The 19,873-nt window shown below is 43.4% G+C and overlaps 1 protein-coding gene across 1 annotated transcript in view; it reads left to right on the forward strand.

Annotated features, from left to right (window-relative positions):
• The window catches only part of LOC121578942 (fibroin heavy chain-like), a 37,304-nt gene extending 19,641 nt beyond the window's left edge, over window positions 1-17,663 (forward strand). The window contains exons 15-26 of the mRNA XM_041893236.2: window positions 2,991-3,053; window positions 4,083-4,133; window positions 4,532-4,846; window positions 5,264-5,290; window positions 10,504-10,950; window positions 11,081-11,113; window positions 11,336-11,686; window positions 16,266-16,298; window positions 16,429-16,704; window positions 16,994-17,080; window positions 17,239-17,289; window positions 17,476-17,663. Of these exons, the coding sequence (XP_041749170.2) occupies window positions 2,991-3,053; window positions 4,083-4,133; window positions 4,532-4,846; window positions 5,264-5,290; window positions 10,504-10,950; window positions 11,081-11,113; window positions 11,336-11,686; window positions 16,266-16,298; window positions 16,429-16,704; window positions 16,994-17,080; window positions 17,239-17,289; window positions 17,476-17,663 (1,922 nt within the window). The remainder of the gene's footprint in view (window positions 1-2,990; window positions 3,054-4,082; window positions 4,134-4,531; window positions 4,847-5,263; window positions 5,291-10,503; window positions 10,951-11,080; window positions 11,114-11,335; window positions 11,687-16,265; window positions 16,299-16,428; window positions 16,705-16,993; window positions 17,081-17,238; window positions 17,290-17,475) is intronic.
• Window positions 17,664-19,873: the final 2,210 nt, after the last annotated feature.

Here is a 19,873-nt window from a genome sequence, read left to right on the forward strand (position 1 = left end):
ATTTTGTTGTTGTTTTGGCTCTGTACTCCAGCAATTGAAATGATATGAGGTTAAAGGGCAGACTGTCAGCTTTAATTTGAGGGTATTTTCATCCATATCGGGTGAACCGTTTAGAAATTACAGCACCTTATGTACAAAGTCCCCCACATTTTAGAGGACCAAAATTATTCACTTACAGTGCATTCGGAAAGTATTCAGACCCCTTGACTTTTTCCACATTTTGTTATGTTACAGCCTTATTCTAAAATGGATTAAATAAATGTTCCTCATCAATCTACACACAATACCCATTAATGACAAAGTGAAAACAGACAAACAATCAAAAACAGAAATACATTATTTACATAAGTATTCAGACCATTTGCTATGAGACTTGAAATTGAGCTCAGGTGCATCCTGTTTCCACTGATCATCCTTGAGATGTTTCTACAACTTCATTGGAGTCCACCTGTGGTAAATTCAATTGATTGGACATGATTTGGAAAGGCACACACCTGTATATATAAGGTCCCACAGTTGACAGTGCATGTCAGAGCAAAAACCAAGCCATGAGGTCAATGGAATTGTCCGTAGAGCTCCGAGACAGGATTGTGTCGAAGCACAGATCTGGGGAAGGGTACCAAAACATTTCTGCAGCATTGAAGGTCCCCAAGATCACAGTGGCCTCCATCATTCTTAAATGGAAGAAGTTTGGGACCACCAAGACTCTTCCTAGAGTTGGCCGCCCTGCCAAACTGAGCAATCGGGGAGGAAGGGCCTTGGTCAGGGAGGTGACCAAGAACCAGATGGTCACTCTGACAGAGCTCCAGAGTTCCTCTGTGGAGAAGAACAGCCATCTCTGCAGCACTCCACCAATCAGGCCTTTATGGTAGTAAAAGGCACATTACAGCCTGCTTGGAGTTTGCCAAAAGGCACCTAAAGGACTCTCAGACCATGAGAAACAAGATTCTCTGGTCTGATGAAACCAAGATTGAACTCTTTGGCCTGAATGCCAAGTGTCACATCTGGAGGAAACCTGGCACCATCCCTACGGTAAAGAATGGTGGTGGCAGCATCATGCTGTGGGGATGTTTTTCAGCAGCAGGGACTGGGAGACTAGTTAGGATCAAGGGAAAGATGAACGGAGCAAAGTACAGAGTACTTGATGAAAACCTGCTAAGGACCTCAGACTGGGACAAAGGTTTACCTTCCAACAGGACAACGACCCTAAGCACACAGCCAAGACAATGCAGGAGTGGCTTCGGGACTTTGAATGTGCTTGAGTGGCAAGATTCCAGACTTGAACCCAATCAAACATCTCTGGAGGACCGGAAAATGGCTGTGTAGCGACGCTCCCCATCCAACCTGACAGAGCTTGAGAGGATCTGCAGAGAAGAATGGGACAAACTCCCCAAATACAGGTGTGCCAAGCTTGTAGCGTCATACCCAAGAAGACTTGAGGCTGTAATCGCTGCCATAGGTGCTTCAACAAAGTACTGAGTAAAGGGTCTGAATACTTAGGTAAATGTGACTATTTCAGTTTATTTTTGTTGCAAACATTCCTAAAAACCTGTTTTTGCTTTGTCATTATGGGGTATTGTGTGTAGATTGATGAGGGGGCTGTAACGTTACAAAATATGGAAAAAGTCAATGGTCTGAATACTTTCCGAATGCGCTGTATATGTCTATTAAAGTAGTAAAAAGTTAAGCATTTGCTGTTTGTTCTGGTTGTTTCAGATTGTTTTGTGCCCTATAGAAATTCATGGTAAATAATGTGTTGTGTCATTTTGGAGTCACTTTTATTGTAATAAGAATATAATATGTTTCTAAACACTTCTACATTAATGTGCACGCTACCATGATTACGGATAATCCTGAATGAATCGTGAATGATGAGTGAGAAAGTTACAGATGCACAATATCATACCCCACCCCCCAAAAAATATGTTAACCTCCCCTGTTATTGTAATGGTGAGAGGTTAGCATGTCTTGGGGGTATGATATTTGTGTGTCTAACTTTCTCACTATACATTATTTATTGTTTGTATTAGGCACAAAATCATCAGAAACACAGCCAAAGCAAACATCAAATGCATCCAACAAATGTGTAAAGTCACAAACTTGATGTAGTCATTGCGTGCTATGAATATGGGACCAAATACTTAAAGTTGTACTACATTAATACACATATACGTGAATTTGTGCCAATACCTTTGGTCCCCTAAAATGTAGGGACTATGTACAAAAAGTGCTGTAATTTCTAAACGGTTCACCCAATATGGATGACAATACCCTCAGACAGTGTGCACTTGAACCTCATAGTCCTTGTATAATTTCAAATCCAAAGTGCTGGAGTATAGAGCCAAAACAACAAAAAATGTGTCACTGTCCCAATACTTTTGGAGCTCACTGTTTGTACTCTGTATAAACACTCACCTTGTGTATGATGTGCATTAATATACAGGTAACTGCCAAAACAAAGGAAACACTTGAGTAAATGAGGGGCACAAAGTATATTGAAAGCAGGTGCTTCCACACAGGTGTGATTCCTGAGTTAATTAAGCAATTAACATCCCATCATGCGTAAGGTCATGTATAAAAATTCCCAGTTGCCCATTATTTTGTCTACCATGGCTAGAAGAAGAGATCTCAGTGACTTTGAAAGAGGGGTCTCAAAGGAGCATAAGAGCATAGTGTGTGTGTGTGTGTGTCTCAGTCACCAGATCTCAATCCAATAGAACACTTATGGAAGATTCTGGAGCGGCACCTGACATAGCGTTTTCAACCACCATCAACAAAACACCAAATTATGAAATTTCTCGTGAAAGAATGGTCCCATCTCTCCAATAGAGTTCCAGACACTTGTAGAATCTATGCCAAGATGTATTGAAGCTGTTCTGGCCCAACGCCCTATTAAGACACTTTATGTTGGTGTTTCGTTTATTTTGGCAGTTACCTGTACATTAATATACATTAAATACATTGTACATAATGTATATTTTTCTCCTCAGGTGGCAGAGGCAGTTTAAATGGAGTGTTCCGTGGATATCCCCTCATATCACCTAAATCTGGAGGTACTGGACACTCAGCCTGGTCTCATAGACTAGACGTAACATAGTAAACATATATCCGGGACCCTCAAATTAGTATGATATGTTACGTTTGGTATGGTTACATGAGACAGTAGGTTGGTTGGTCGGAGTGGATGGGTGGGCGTATAAAGTGAACGTCTAGCAACCCAAAAGTTGCGAGTTCATCATGGACAAATTTGGCATTTTAGCTAATTAGCAACTTTTAAACTATTTAGCATGTTAGGTAACCCTTCCCCTACCCCTAACTTGAACCCTTTTAGCTAACCCTTCCCCTAACCCTAACCTTAACCCTTTAACCTAACTCCTAAACTTTACCCTAACCTCTAACCCTAACCCCTAGCCTAGTTAATATTACCCAGATAGCTAACGTTAGCCACCTAGCCACCTAGCTAGAATTCGTAACATATCATAAGTTTAGCAAATTCGGAACATATACAGTTGAAGTCAGAAGTTTACATACACTAAGGTTGGAGTCATTAAAACTCGTTTTTCAACCACTCCACAAATTTCTTGTTAACAAACTATAGTTTTGGCAAGTCGGTTAGGACATCTACTTTGCATGACACAAGTAATTATTCCAACAATTGTTTACAGACAGATTATTTCACTTATAATTCACTGTATCACAATTCCAGTGGGTCAGAAGTTTACATACATCAAGTTGACTCAGCTCCTTGATATGGATGGATTATGGATGGATTATATCTTGTCAAAGGAGAAATGCTCACTAACAGGGATGTAAACACATTTGGGCACAAAATTTGAGAGAAATATGCTTTTTGTGCGAATGGAACATTTCTGAGATATTTTATTTCAGCTCATGAAACATTTTGTTCAGTATAAATGGTGTGTCCCGGATTTACGTACAGAATAATACGAAATGCTCTGAGACCAGGTTGGGACTAGAAAACCAGAACAACAATCCACAATCCATATCTATTATCCTGCTATTTCTCTCTCTTTGCTTATTTCCTTCCTCCTCTTTCTCCTCTTCTTCTCTTCCATTTTAAGGGGCTGGGGGCAAATCAGCTAATTCCCAGGCCAAGCTTGCTGCTAAATACGGTAAGACTGAATTAATAATTCATCCTTTAGGAAGGTGGTAGGTGTTAGGTTTACGGTAAGACTATATAAACTAGTCCTTAGGAAGATGGTAGGTTTGTTGACATAGCAGGTTTTATTATCCAGGTATTGACTGATTCAGTTGTTTGTGGTGTGGGGAGACTCACGTGCTTGTGGTATAGGGAAACTCAGGTGTTTGTGGTCTGGGGGCACTCAGGTGTTTGTCGTGTGGGGAGACTCAGGTATTTGTGGTCTGGGGGGACTCAGGTGTTTGTGGTCTGGGGGGATTCAGGTGTTTGTGGTGTGGGGAGGCTCAGGTGCTTGTGATGTGGGGGGACTCAGGTGTTTGGGGGTTCAGTGTGGTTTGGAGTCAGAGATGAGAACTGTCTGTCCCTGGCCAGGTGGAGCTGGAGCTGGAGGTGTACTTCGTCAAGTGGGCGTGGCCGGAGCAGGAGGAGTACCTGGTGGTGTACCTGGAGCAGATGGGGTCCCTGGTTATGGAGTTGGAGCTGGTGGTGTACCTGGTTACGGAGGTGGAGCAGGAGGCATACCTGGATTTGGAGGCGGAGCCAGAGCAGGAGGCGTACCTGGTTATGGGGGCGGAGCCGGAGCAGGTGGAGTTCCTGGTGGCGTACCTGGGGCAGGGGGCCATGGTTACCCAGGTGGAGGGCGGTACCCAGTGGCTGGCCTAGGTGTAGGAGGTGCCTACCCCGGAGGTGAGTTAGAGACATAAAGGAAAAGAAAGGAGAATACTTGCTGCAAAGTTTTTAAATACTCCTAGCTGTTTTGATATTGCAATGTTACGACCATATTGGTTTAAACATTGAATCTGATCAAACTCTGTCCTCAACAAAGCTCTGGGAGCATCTAAGCAGTGTGTGGGGGCATTCTCCTTTCTTTCCACATGATATCTTACATATCATGCACGTGTAGAATGTGCTAGATGTGCGTACACTCCCTCCTACCCCCCACCAGGTCCCTCCCTCTGGCTACCTCCCGTCCTACACTCTGCATGGCTACGCGTTTGGCGTTTGAAATCCAAAAGGAGTTAACTTAAATATTCTTATTTAGGCTAAGGTATTTCATCTGATGCCAATGCTAATTTTAGTTTCTTGCATCGCTCTATTTTACAGGAGCTGGATCTAAGGCAGCCAAATATGGTGAGAGGTTGCTTCAATACCAAGAGCACATAACTATGATTATTTAAGGTATCTGTCTGTGTCCTATTCAGTTTTGGGGAAGCTACTCTGAAAATATAGTTTAACAAGAAACCAATTACTTCACACTGGAAGACATTAAGCTACACTATAGCTACCCTTAAGAAACATTTAGTTTACTTAACTAAAGTTACTTTGGAAAAGTAGTTCACTACATCCAAACTACTTTGGGGAAAAAATGATCATATCTAAATCAACAAATTACAAGAATAGTTCACTCTGGAGTCAGAAGTTAACAGAATGTGTAAATTAGCCTATTAAACACAAATTATGTTTCAAGTGAGAATTAGGCAGGTCTGATGACAAAAAATACCCATATATACAGTGGCTTGCGAAAGTATTCACCCCCCCTGGCATTTTTCCTATTTTGTTGCCTTACAACCTGGAATTAAAATGGATTTTGGGGGGGTTTGTATCATTGGATTTACACAACATGCCTACCACTTTGAAGACGCAAAATATTTTTTTTTGTGAAACAAACAAGAAATAAGACAAAAAAACAGAACTTGAGCGTGCATAACTATATAACTTGAGCGTGCACCCCCCCCCCCCAAAGTCAATACTTTGCAGAGCCACCTTTTGCAGCAAATACAGCTGCAAGTCTCTTGGGGTATATCTCTACAAGCTTGGCACATCTAACCACTGGGATTTTTGCCCATTATTCAAGGCAAAACTGCTCCAGCTCCTTCAAGTTGGATGGGTTCTGCTGGTGTACAGCACTCTTTAAGTCATACCACATATTCTCAATTGGATTGAGGTCTGGGATTTGACTAGGCCATTCCAAGACATTTAAATGTTTCCCCCTAAACCACTCAAGTGTTGCTTTAGCACTATGCTTAGGGTCATTGTCCTGCTGGAAGGTGAACCTCCGTCCCAGTCTCAAATCTCTGGAAGACTGAAACAGGTTTCACTCAAGAATTTCCCTGTATTTAGCGCCATCCATCATTCCTTCAATTCTGACCAGTTTCCCAGTCCCTGCCGATGGAAAAACATCCACAGAGCATGATGCTGCTACCACCATGCTTCACTGTGGGGATGGTGTTCTTGGGGTGATGAGAGGTGTTGGGTTGGCGCCAGACATAGCGTTTTCCTTGACCAGAGTACCTTCTGACCAGAGTACCTTCTTCCATATGTTTGGGGAGTTTCCCACATGGCTTTTGGCGAACACCAAACGTGTTTGCTTATTCTTTTCTTTAAGCAATGGCTTTTTTCTGGCCACTCTTCCGTAAAGCCAAGCTCTGTGGAGTGTACGGCTTAAAGTGGTCCTATGGACAGATACTCCAATCTCCTCTGTGGAGCTTTGCAGCTACATCAGGGTTATCTTGGTCTCTTTGTTGCCTCTCTGATTAATGCACTCCTTGCCTGGTCCGTGAGTTTTGATGGGCTGCCCTCTCTTGGCAGGTTTGTTGTGGTGCCATATTCTTTCCATTTTTAAATAATGGATTTAATGGTGCTCCATGGGATGTTCAAAGTTTCTGATATTTTTTTATAACCCAACCCTGATCTGTACTTCTCCACAACTTTGTCCCTGACCTGTTTGGAGAGCTCCTTGGTCTTCATGGTGCCGCTTGCTTGCTGGTGCCCCTTGCTTAGTGGTGTTGCAGACTCTGGGGCCTTTCAGAACAGGTGTATATATACTGAGATCATGTGACATATCATGTGACACTTACAGTCATGGGCAAAAGTTTTGAGAATGACACAAATATTAATTTTCACAAAGTCTGCTGCCTCAGTTTTTATAATGGCAATTTACATATACTCCAGAATGTTATGAAGAGTGATCAGATGAAATGCAATTAATTGCAAAGTCCCTCTTTGCCATGAAAATGAACTTAATCCCCAAAAAAACATTTCCACTGCATTTCAGCCCTGCCACAAAAGGACGAGCTGACATCATGTCAGTGATTCTCTCGTTAACACAGGTGAGAGTGTTGACGAGGACAAGGCTGGAGATCACTCTGTCATGCTGATTGAGTTAGAATAACAGACTGGAAGCTTTAAAAGGAGGCTGGTGCTTGAAATCATTGTTCTTCCTCTGTTAACCATGTTTACCTGCAAGGAAACATGTGCTGTCATCATTGCTTTGCACAAAAAGGGCTTCACAGGCAAGGATATTGCTGCTAGTAAGATTGCACCTAAATCAACCATTTATCGGATCATTAAGAACTTCAAGGAGAGAGGTTCAATTGTTGTGAAGAAGGCTTCAGGGCGCCCAAGAAAGTCCAGCAAGCGCCAGGACCGTCTCCTAAAGTTGATTCAGCTGCGGGATCGGGGCACCACCAGTGCAGAGCTTGCTCAGGAATGGCAGCAGGCAGGTGTGCACGCACAGTGAGGCGAAGACTTTTGGAGGATGGCCTGGTGTCAAGAAGGGCAGCGAGGAAGCCACTTATCTCCAGGAAAAACATCAGGGACAGACTGATATTCTGCAAAAGGTACAGGGATTGGACTGCTGAGGACTGGGGTAAAGTCATTTTCTCTGATGAATCCCCTTTCCGATTGTTTGGGGCATCCGGAAAAAAGCTTGTCCAGAGAAGACAAGGTGAGCGCTACCATCAGTCCTGTGTCATGCCAACAGTAAAGCATCCTGAGACCATTCCTGTGTGGGGTTGCTTCTCAGCCAAGTGAGTGGGCTCATTCACAATTTTGCCTAAGAACACAGCCATGAATAAAGAATGGTACCAACACATCCTCCGAGAGAAACTTCTCCCAACCATCCAAGAACAGTTTTGTGACGAACAATGCCTTTTCCAGCATGATGGAGTACCTTGCCATAAGGCAAAAGTGATAACTAAGTGGCTTGGTGAACAAAACATTGACATTTTGGGTCCATGGCCAGGAAACTCCCCAGACCTTAATCCCATTGAGAACTTGTGGTCAATCCTCAAGAGGCGGGTGGACAAACAAAAACCCACAAATTCTGACAAACTCCAAGCATTGATTATGCAAGAATGGGCTGCCTCAGTCAGGATGTGGCCCAGAAGTTAATTGACAGCATACCAGGGAGGATTGCAGAGGTCTTGAAAAAGAATGGTCAACACTGCAAATATTTACTCTTTGCATAAACTTAACGTAATTGTCAATAAAAGCCTTTGATACTTACGGAATGCTTGTAATTATACTTCAGTATACCATAGTAACATCTGACAAAAATATCTAAAAACACTGAAGCAACAAACTTTGTGAAGACCAATACTTGTGTCTTTCTCAAAACATTTGACCACGACTGTAGATTGCACACAGGTGGACTTTATTTAACTAATTATGTGAACTCTGAAGGTAATTGGTTGCACCAGATCGTATTTAGGGGCTTCATAGCAATGGGGGTGAATACATTTGCACGCACCACTTTTCCGTTATTTATTTTGTAGAATTTGTTGAAACAAGTAATTTTTTTAATTTCACTTCACCAATTTGGACTATTTTGTGTATGCACATTACATGAAATTCAAATAGAAATCGATTTAAATTACAGGTTGTAATGCAAAAAAATAGGAAAAACGCCAAGGGGGATGAATTATTTTGCAAGGCACTGTACACTACCGGTCAAAAGTTTTAGAACACCTACTCATTAAAGGGTTTTTCTTTATTTTTACTATTTTCTACATGGTAGAATAATAGTGAAGACATCAAAACTATGAAATAACACATGGAATCATGTAGTAACCAAAGACTTTGGTTCCAGCTTCACCTGGAATGCTTTTCCAACAGTCTTGAAGGAGTTCCGATATATGCTGAGCACTTGTTGGCTGCTTTTCCTTCACTCTGCGGTCCGACTCATCCCAAACCATCAATTTGGTTGTGGTTGGGGGCTGTGGAGGCCATGTCATCTGATGCAGCACTCTATCACTCTCCTTCTTGGTAAAATAGCCCTTACACAGCCTGGAGGTGTGTTGGGTCATTGTCCTGTTGAAAAATAAATGATAGTCCCACTAAGCCCATACCAGATTGGATGGCGTATCGCTGCAGAATGCTGTGGTAGCCATGCTGGTTAAGAACTACACATGCGGAGATCATCCGTTCACCCGAACCGCGTCTCACAAAGACATAGCTGTTTGAACCAAAAATCTCAAATTTGGACTCCAGACCAAAGGTCACATTTCCACCGGTCTATTGTCCATTGCTCGTGTTTCTTTGTCCAAGCAAGTCTCTTCTTATTATTGGTGTCCTTTAGTAGTGGTTTCTTTGCAGCAATTCGACCATGAAGGCCTGATTCACACAGTCTCCTCTGAACAGTTGATGTTGAGATGTGTCTGTTATTTGAACTCTGTGAAGTATTTATTTGGGCTGCAATTTCTGAGGCTGGTAACTCTAATGGACTTATCCTCTGCAGCAGAGGTAACTCTGGGTCTACCATTCTTGTGGTGGTCCTCATGAGAGCCAGTTTCACCATAGCTCTTGATGGTTTTTGCGACTGCACTTGAAGAAACTTTCAAAGTTCTTGAAATGTTCCGTATTGACTGACCTTCATGTCTTAAAGTAATGATGGACTGTCGTTTCCCTTTGCTTATTTCAGCTGTTCTTGCCATAATATGGACTTGGTCTTTCTTCTGTATACCCCCCTACCTTGTCACAACACAAATGATTGACTGAATCGCATTAAGAATGATAGAAATTCCACATTTTAACTTTTAAGACTTTAATTGAAATGCATTCCAGGTGACTACCTCATGAAGCTGGTTAAGAGAATGCCAAGAGTGTGCAAAGCTGTCATCAAGGCAAAGGGTGGCTATTTGAAGAATCTCAAATATAAAATGTTTTGATTTGTTTCACACTGTTTTGGTTACTACATGATTCCATATGTGTTATTTCATAGTTTTGATGTCTTCACTATTATTCTACAATGTAGAAAATAGTAAAAATAAAGAAAAACCGTTGAATGAGTTGGTGTTCTAACATTTTTGACCGGTGGTGTATATATATATTTTTAATAATAGTGTGTAGTTCCAGTAGTTAGTTACACCACTGCATGGCAAAAAAGTCATTAACTACTGAAAACACTACCAAGATTTGAATTTAGTTAACTATCACAAAGCTACAGCAAAATGTAATGAAATTACTAGTTGAACTACATGTAGTTCACTACTCCCCATCTCTGGTCCTCTAATTGTTGAGGTGGAAGCACTCTTCATACAAGACCATTGCCTCCCATTCTCCAGGTCAGGGTGGTGCAGGCACTGGAGCTGGTGGTGGTCTAGGAGGAGGAGGTCCATCAGGGGGAGCTGGTGCTGGGCTCGGCCAGGGAGGAGTGCCTGCATCTGGGATTGGATCCGGAAGACTGCCTGGAGGGGCTGGAGGGGAACCAGGAGGCGGTTACAGGCCTGGCGGTGGCTTCGGACCTGGAGGTGGAGTTGGACCAGGTGGAGCTGGGGAAGGACCTGGTGGCTATGGACCAGGTGGATTTGGGGCAGGACCTGGTGGCTATGGACCAGGTGGAGCTGGGACAGGACCTGGTGGCTATGGAACAGGTGGAGGGGTTGGACCAGGTGGTGCTAGGGAAGGACCTGGTGGAGCCGGCTATGGACCAGGTGGAGCCGGCTATGGACCAAGTGGAGGAGTTGGACCAGGTGGGGCCGGCTATGAACCAGGTGGAACTGGAGCTGGAGGTACAGCTATAAGTGATTCAGTATTCATTGAAGACTTTGCATCCCTTTGTATTCCATGTTCAGTGACAAGAATGCACTGTAAAAGAGAAAACAGGATGTATATTTCATTCATAAATGTGCTCTATTACAGGATATGATGCAAACGCCAAAGCTCGTAAATATGGTGAGTACATCCAATATCCTTGTATTTTGGAAAGTTGAAAGTTGCGTTTTGAAAAAAATGTTTGTATGCATACAGAACCAGCTGGTATAGTACTTTAATAGAGAGGAAAATGTATGAAAAATGTATGCACTCACTAACTGTAAGTCGCACTGGATAAGAGCGTCTGCTAAATGACTAAAATGTAAATGTAAAATGAAAATCAATAAAATCCTCCACTGACAGGTATGCTAAGTGGTGCCCTTGGGACCCCAGGAGGTGGACAGGCAGCCGGCCTGGGAGGAGTACCAGGAGGGGGAGCAGGGACTGGACTAGGCCAGGGAGGAGTGCCCGGATCTGGGATTGGTGGTGGTGGTGGAGGAGTCCCTGGTGGTTATGTTCCTGGTTCTGGATATGGACCTGGCGGTGGAACCAGTGGTGGTTATGGACCAGGAGGGGTTGCTGGGACTGGACTTGGCCAGGGAGCAGGGCCTGCAGCTGGGCTTGGTGCTGGTGGAGTGCCTGGTGGTGGATACAGACCCGGAGGAGGTTTACCTGGTAGTGGTGCTGGTTATGGACCTGGTGCTGGTTCTGGAGGTACATTAAACCAGTGGCTCAAAAAATCTAATGTCATTTGTCACATGCTTCGTAAACAGGTGTAGACTAACAGTGAAATGCTTAATTATGGACCCTTCCCAATAATGATAGAGAAAAACAGAAAAATACTAGAAAAATAATAACACAAGGAATAAATACACAGTGAGTAACGATAACTTGGCTATATACACGGGGTACCAATACCGAGTCGATGTGCAGGGGTATGAGGTAATTGAGGTAGATACAGTGGGGAGAACAACTATTTGATACACTGTCGATTTTGCAGGTTTTCCTACTTACAAAGCATGTAGAGGTCTGTAATTTGTATCATAGGTACACTTCAACTGTGAGAGACGGAATCTAAAACACAAATCCAGAAAATCACATTGTAGGATTTTAAAGTAATTAATTTGCATTTTATTGCATGACATAAGTATTTGATACATCAGAAAAGCAGAACTTAATATTTGGTACAGAAACCTTTGTTTGCAATTACAGAGATCATACATTTCCTGTAGGTCTTGACCAGGTTTGCACACACTGCAGCAGGGATTTTGGCCCACTCCTCCATACAGACCTTCTCCAGATCCTTCAGGTTTCGTGGCTGTCGCTGGGCAATACGGACTTTCAGCTCCCTCCAAAGATTTTCTATTGGGTTCAGGTCTGGAGACTGGCTAGGCCACTCCAGGACCTTGAGATGCTTCTTACAGAGCCACTCCTTAGTTGCCCTGGCTGTGTGTTTCGGGTCGTTGTTATACTGGAAGACCCAGCCACGACCCATCTTCAATGCTCTTACTGAGGGAAGGAGGTTGTTGGCCAAGATCTCGCGATACATGTCCCCTCCATCCTCCCCTCAATACGGTGCAGTCGTCCTGTCCCCTTTGCAGAAAAGCATCCCCAAAGAATGATGTTTCCACCTCCATGCTTCACGGTTGGGATGGTGTTCTTGGGGTTGTACTCATCCTTCTTCTTCCTCCAAACACGGCGAGTGGAGTTTAGACCAAAAAGCTCTATTTTTGTCTCATCAGACCACATTACCTTTTCCCATTCCTCCTCTGGATCATCCAGATGGTCATTGGCAAACTTCAGACGGGCCTGGACATGCGCTGGCTTGAGCAGGGGGACCTTGCGTGCGCTGCAGGATTTTAATCCATGATGGCGTAATGTGTAATTAATGGTTTTCTTTGAGACTGTGGTCCCAGCTCTCTTCAGGTCATTGACCAGGTCCTGCCGTGTAGTTCTGGGCTGATCCCTCACCTTCCTCATGATCATTGATGCCCCACGAGGTGAGATCTTGCATGGAGCCCCAGACCGAGGGTGATTGACCGTCATCTTGAACTTCTTCCATTTTCTAATAATTGCGCCAACAGTTGTTGCCTTCTCCAAGCTGCTTGCCTATTGTCCTGTAGCCCATCCCAGCCTTGTGCAGGTCTACAATCTTATCCCTGATGTCCCTACACAGCTCTCTGGTCTTGGCCATTGTGGAGAGGTTGGAGTCTGTTTGATTGAGTGTGTGGACAGGTGTCTTTTATACAGGTAAAGAGTTCAAACAGGTGCAGTTAATACAGGTAATGAGTGGAGAACAGGAGGGCTTCTTAAAGAAAAACTAACAGGTCTGTGAGAGCCGGAATTCTTACTGGTTGGTAGGTGATCAAATACTTATGTCATGCAATAAAATGCAAATTAATTACTTTTAAAAAATACAATGTGATTTTCTGGATTTTTGTTTTAGATTCCGTATCTCACAGTTGAAGTGTACCTATGATAAAAATTACAGACCTCTACATGCTTTGTAAGTAGGAAAACCTGCAAAATCAGCCGTGTATCAAATACTTGTTCTCCCCACTGTATATTTATTTACCTTTATTTCAACAGGGAAGTCATATTGATTCTAAAGTCTCTTTTACAAATGAGCCCTGCAAAATTCAAAACAAATACATCAATAGACAAGTATAGATAAACATAAATATACACAATATACACATTAAATACACATTAAGATACAAAACACAGTAAATTAAAACAAACACATTCTTCATTATAAAAATCCTCTGACAGTTGTCTGAATTGCCCTAGGGACACCGAAGCATCCAATCGAAACGTATTTTGGAGATTATTCCAAACAAGGAAATGAAAGGCTGATTTACCTAACTCAGTAGACACCAAAGGAGTCTTCAGAGTTAACCAACCCTGTGAACGGGTTTGATAACTTGTAGTTTAAAATCTTAACAGTAAAGATAGGTAAATTGGAAGCTTGTGGAGCAGGGCTTTGTAAACAAAAAGAGCACAATGATTTACTGTACGTGACTTTGTGGCCCTCTGTAGCTCAATTGGTAGAGCACGGCGCTTGTAACGCCAGGGTAGTGGGTTCGATCGCCGGGACCACCCATACATAAAAATGTATGCGCACATGACTGTAAGTCGCTTTGGATAAAAGCGTCTGCTAAATGGCATATTATTATTCCTTTAACCATCCAGCCAACCTTTTGGTAAAGAATGCAGTGATGAGTAATACAACTGTCTCCTGTGATAAAACGAAGGGCGCTATGATAAACGGCATCCAGGGGTTTAAGAGTAGTAGCAGCTGCACTTTGATAAATAGTATCACCATAATCAAGAACAGCTAGAAAGGTTGACTGCACAATCTGCTTCCTCCTGACTGTAGAGAGGCAAGATCTGTTTCTGTAGAAAAAGGCCACTTTAAATCTTAGCTTCTTAACAAGGTCATTGGTATGTTTAAAAAAAAACTTTAAATCATTTTCAATCGAAATACCAAGGTATTTGTATGCAGGGACTCGTTCGATTATAGAACCATCCGATGATGAGTGAAGATGTAATCCATCTGAGAGAATCTTACGAGAACTTGAAAACAACATGTATTTAGTTTTGCCCGTTTAACGCGTAAGTTTTAAATCAGTAAGGGCTTCCTGCACAGCTGCAAAATAGGCCTGTAGCCTTGTCACAGCCAAGTCAGCAGTCGGGGTAATTGCGTACATAATAGTATCATCCGCATATAGATTAAACTTTCCATTTTTAACAGATTGATCCATAGCATTTAGAAAAATAGTGAAAAGAACAGCTCCTTGTATCGAAAAGAACAACTCCTGCGGAACACCTTTATGTACATCAAGAAATGTGGACTTAACCACAGGCCAATCGAGGACAACTTGTTCAATAAAATGGCATGATCAACAGTATCAAATGCTTTTGACAGGTCCACAAACAAGGCAGCACAATTAATTTTAGAGTCTAAAGCATTGACAATATAATGAACAACTGATGTGGTTGCTGTGATAGTGCTGTGCCCTGGCCTAAACCCAGATTGATTTATATTCAAGATACTCAGATAAAAAAGAGTGAAGTTGCTTATTTACCAAAGATTTGAGAATCTTAGCTAGACATGGAAGCCTGGAGAAGGGACGATGAAGTTCACTACTATCCCTGCCCTTATGGAGTGGCAGCACATTCAAACTTTTTGAATATTTCCTGATAACAATGTTAGCTTTATATGTACAGTGTATTCAGAATGTATTCAGACCCCTTGACTTTTTCCACATTTTGTTACGTCACAGCCTAATTCTAAAATTGATTAAATACTTATAAGGTATTTCTGTTTTTTATTTTTAATACATTTGCCTTTTTTTGGGTCATTATGTGGTATTGTATGTAGATTGCTGAGAATCTTTATTTATTTAATCCATTTTAGAATAAGGCTGTAACGTAACAAAATGTGGAAAAAGTCAAGGGGTCTGAACACTTTTGAAAGGCACTGTATAGGTAGAGGTAAAGTGACTAGGCAACAGGATAGATAATAAGCAGCAGCTGCAGTGTATGTGATGAATCTTTGTATTTGTGTTTATTATGGATCCCCATTAGCTGCTGACAAGGCAGCAGCTACTCTTCCTGGGGTCTAGCAAAATTAAGGCAGTTATACATTTTAAAAGCATTACAATACATTCTTAACAGATTTCACAACAACATATTAAGTTTGCCCTCAGGCCTCTACTCTACTACCACATATCTATAACACAAAATCCATGTGTACGTGTGTATAGTGCGTATGTTATCATGTGTTTGTATGCATAGTCTGTTCTTGACTTGGTGACTGTGAAGAGACCTCTGGTGGAATGTCTTGTGGGGAATGCATGGGTGTCCAGTAGTTCAAACAGACAGCTCGGTTCATTCAACATGTCAATACCTCTCACAAATACAAGTAGTGATGAAGTCAATCTCTCCCTCACTTTGAGCCAGGAGAGATAGACATGCATATTATTTATGTTAGCTCCATACCCAGCAAAAGAGTTAGTGCAAAAAGGGTCAATGCAGATAGTCCGGGTAGCTATTTGGTTAACTATTTAGCAGTCTTTTGGCTTGGGGGTTGAAGCTGTTCAGGGTCCTGTTGGTTCCAAACTTGGTGCATCGGTACCACTTGTCGTGCGGTAGCAGTGAGAACAATCTATGACTTGGGTGGCTGGAGTCTTTGACAATTTTTAGGGCCTTCCTCTGACACTGCCTGGTATAGGACCAACTAAATGTCTCCCATCATTAAATGTCTCCCATCATGTGCTCTGTCTCACAGGATACCCTGCTGGGGCTAAGTCTCTGAAATACGGTAATCATTATTTTCTCTTTGTAGAGAGTATTTGTGTTGAAATGTTGAAATCCTTGAAACAAAACAGTATGGCTGCCATATTTATGTTGTCTAACCCTAACCCCTGACCCCTCCCGTGTTGTCCTGCCAGGTCCAGGAGGAGGTGGAGGTGGAGGAGCTCCGGGACAAGGCCTTGGTGGGAGGTTCGGTGCCCCAGGAGGAGGTGTAGGAGGTCTGCCAGGAGGAGGCTACGGACCAGGAGCAGGAGGCGCAGGGGCAGGAGGAGGAGTGCCTGGGGCTGGATATGGGGCAGGAACAGGGCCTGGAGCTGGGTACGGTCAAGGAGCAGGAGGAGTCCCTGGAGTAGGCTACGGAGCTAGGGCAAGAGAAGGAGGAGTACCTGGGGCCGGATATGGACCTGGAAGAGGTTAGTCAACAGCAGAGCCAGGGGTTCCCTAGGACAGGTTGGGATAGGGGCTATTTACAAAGCAACATTCCTTGTTTGTTGAGAATATGTTCTCAAGGATTTACCTGGTTAAATAAAGGCAACTAATAATTATTTGATTGGGAATTCTTGTTGTGTATTCCAGGTGCTTGGAAAAACATTGTTTGTTGGGCTTCAAGCTTCATACATAATGGCATTGGTTGGGCTGTTTTTTTTCTGTTGGTTTTGAGTTCAACATTCAGTAGTGAAAAGGGTCGCTATGATTCTACAGGATATGAAGCTGGATCAAAAGCTGCTAAATACGGACAAGGTGCTGGTGGGGCCGGTGGGGCCCTTGGAGGTGGAGCTGGACGAGGATGTGAGTTTTATTGTCTTGTCAGTCTGGTCATATGTTGTCCAAGGAAACCAACATGTTATTTTGTAATTGAGGTGAACTATCCTTTTAAGGGAATATAAAGTTGAATCCATGTCCAGAAAATGTCTGACGAACTTTGATCTGACCTCTTACTTCCTTAGTCGGAGGGGTACCAGGTGGCTACGGTGCTGGACCAGGTGGCTATGGACCAGGTGAGACAATATTGCCTATTATTTAGCACCGAAATCGACTTTGCCTCTCAAAGCTACTTACTGCATCACCACAATTTAAGTAATAACTGAAAATAGTACATAAAATCGCACTGCAACACCACATTCCAGCAAAACAGATGACACAATAGTTTCACATCCCTATATTAACACACTCTGTATACAAAGGTGGCTATGGAGCCGGACCAGGTGGCATTGGAGCTGGACCAGGTGGCTACGGACCAGAAGGATTAGGATATGGCCCAGGAGGCTATGGACCCGGGGGCGGAGCAGGATCAGGAGGGGTGCCAGGTGGGCTTCCAGGAGGGTACAGGGGTTCTCCCTGGGGGAACAGGGGTAAGTGTGAGGAGAGCTGAGAGGGTTGAGAGGATAGAGATGGAGTAGTTTGGGTCATTACACTGGCCCTTACTTTACAATGGCACCGGAGAAGATGGCTGCCGTTTTACAGCCCTCTAACCAATTGTACTATTATGTGTGTTTTTTCGCGTTATTTGTAATTTATTCTGTACATAATGTTTCTGCCACCGTCTCTTATGACCAAAAAGCGCTTCTGGATATCAGGACAGCGATTACTTACCTCGTATTAGACGAAGATCTTCAACGAGTCGGACGCGAAGGATATCCTACAGACACCCGACAAGTCCCAAATCCCCATCATTCGCATGAGAAAGAGACGGAGATATCGTGGACGTAGGTCGGGGTGCCTTGTAAGGATCCGACGACGAGCGAGTAAACTGCCTCTTTCATCAATCCTATTAGCCAATGTTCAATCTTTTGAAAATAAATTGGACGACCAAAGATTAAGGTTATTCTACCAACAGGACATAAAAAACTGTAATATCTTATGTTTCACTGAGTCGTGGCTGAACTTCAATATAGATAACATACAGCTGGTGGGATATACGCTACATCGGCAGGATAGAACGGCTGACTCCAGTAAGACAAGGGGTGGCGGTCTGTATATATTTGTAAACAACAGCTGGTGCACAAAATCAAATAGTAAGGAAGTCTCGAGGTTTTGCTTGCCTGAGGTAGTGTATCTCATGATAAGCTGTAGACCACACTATTTACCAAGATACTTTTCATCTATATTTTTCGTAGCTGTCTATCTACCACCACAAACCGATGCTGGCATTAAGATTGCACTCAATGAGCTGTATAAGGCCATAAGTAAACAGGAAAACGCTCATCCAGAGGCAGCGCTCCTAGTGGCCGGGGACTTTAATGCAGGGAAACTTACATTTGTTCTACATAATTTCTACCAGCATGTTAAGTCTGCAACCAGAGACGCGTACAAAGCTCTCCCTCGCCCTCCATTTGGCAAATCTGACCATAACTCTATCCTCCTGATTCCTGCTTATAAGCTAAACCTAAAGCAGGAAGCAGCAGTGACTTGATTAATAAAAAAGTGGTCAGATGACGCAGATGCTAAGCAACAGGAACTGTTTTGCTAGCACAGACTGGAATATGTTCCGGGATTCTTCCGATAGCATTGAGGAGTACACCACATCAGTCACTGGCTTCATCAATAAGTGCATCGATGACGTCGTCCCTACAGTGACCGTACATACATACCCCAACCAGAAGCCATAGATTACAGGCAACATCCACACTGAGCTAAAGGGTAGAGCTGCCGCTTTCAAGGAGCATGCTCAGTCCCCTCCTGTACTCCCTGTTCACCCATGACTGCATGGCCAGGCACGACTCCAACACCATCATTAAGTTTGCCGACGACACAACAGTGGTAGGCCTGATCACCGACAACGATGAGACAGCCTATAGGGAGGAGGTAAGATACCTGGCAGTGTGGTGCCAGGTTAACAACATATCCCTCAACGTGATCAAGACAAAGGAGATGATTGTGGACTACAGGAAAAAAAAGAGGACTGAGCACGCCCCCATTCTCTCGACGGGTCTTTAGTGGAACAGGTTGAGAGCTTCAAGTTCCTTGGTGTCCACATCACCAACAAACTAGTATGGTCCAAACACACCAAGACAGTCGTGAAGAGGGCACGACAAAGCCTATTCTCTCTCAGGAGACCGAAAAGATTTGGCATGGGTCCTCAGATCCTCAAAAAGTTCTACAGCTGCACCATCGAGAGCATCCTGACTGGTTGCATCACTGCCTGGTATGGCAACTGCTCGGCCTCCGACCGCAAGGCACTACAGAGGGTAGTGCGTACGGCCCAGTACATCACTGGGGCCAAGCTTCCTTCCATCCAGGACCTCTATACCAGGCTGTGTCAGAGGAAGGCCCTAGAAATTGTCAAAGACTCCAGCCACCCTAGTCATAGACTGTTCTTTCTGCTACTGCACGGCAAGCGGTACCGGAGCGCCAAGTCTAGGTCCAAATGGCTTCTTAACAGCTTCTACCCCCATGCCATAAGACTCCTGAACAGCTAATCATGGCTACCCGGACTATTTGCATTGCCCCACCACCCCAACCCCCTCTTTTACACTGCTGCTACTCTGTTTATTATTTATGCACAGTCACTTTAACTCTACCCACATGTACATATTACCTCAATTACTGTGACTAACCGGTGCCCCCGCACATTGACTCTGT

This window comes from Coregonus clupeaformis, chromosome 13 (assembly GCF_020615455.1).
Source record: "Coregonus clupeaformis isolate EN_2021a chromosome 13, ASM2061545v1, whole genome shotgun sequence".
Lineage (NCBI taxonomy): Eukaryota > Metazoa > Chordata > Actinopteri > Salmoniformes > Salmonidae > Coregonus > Coregonus clupeaformis.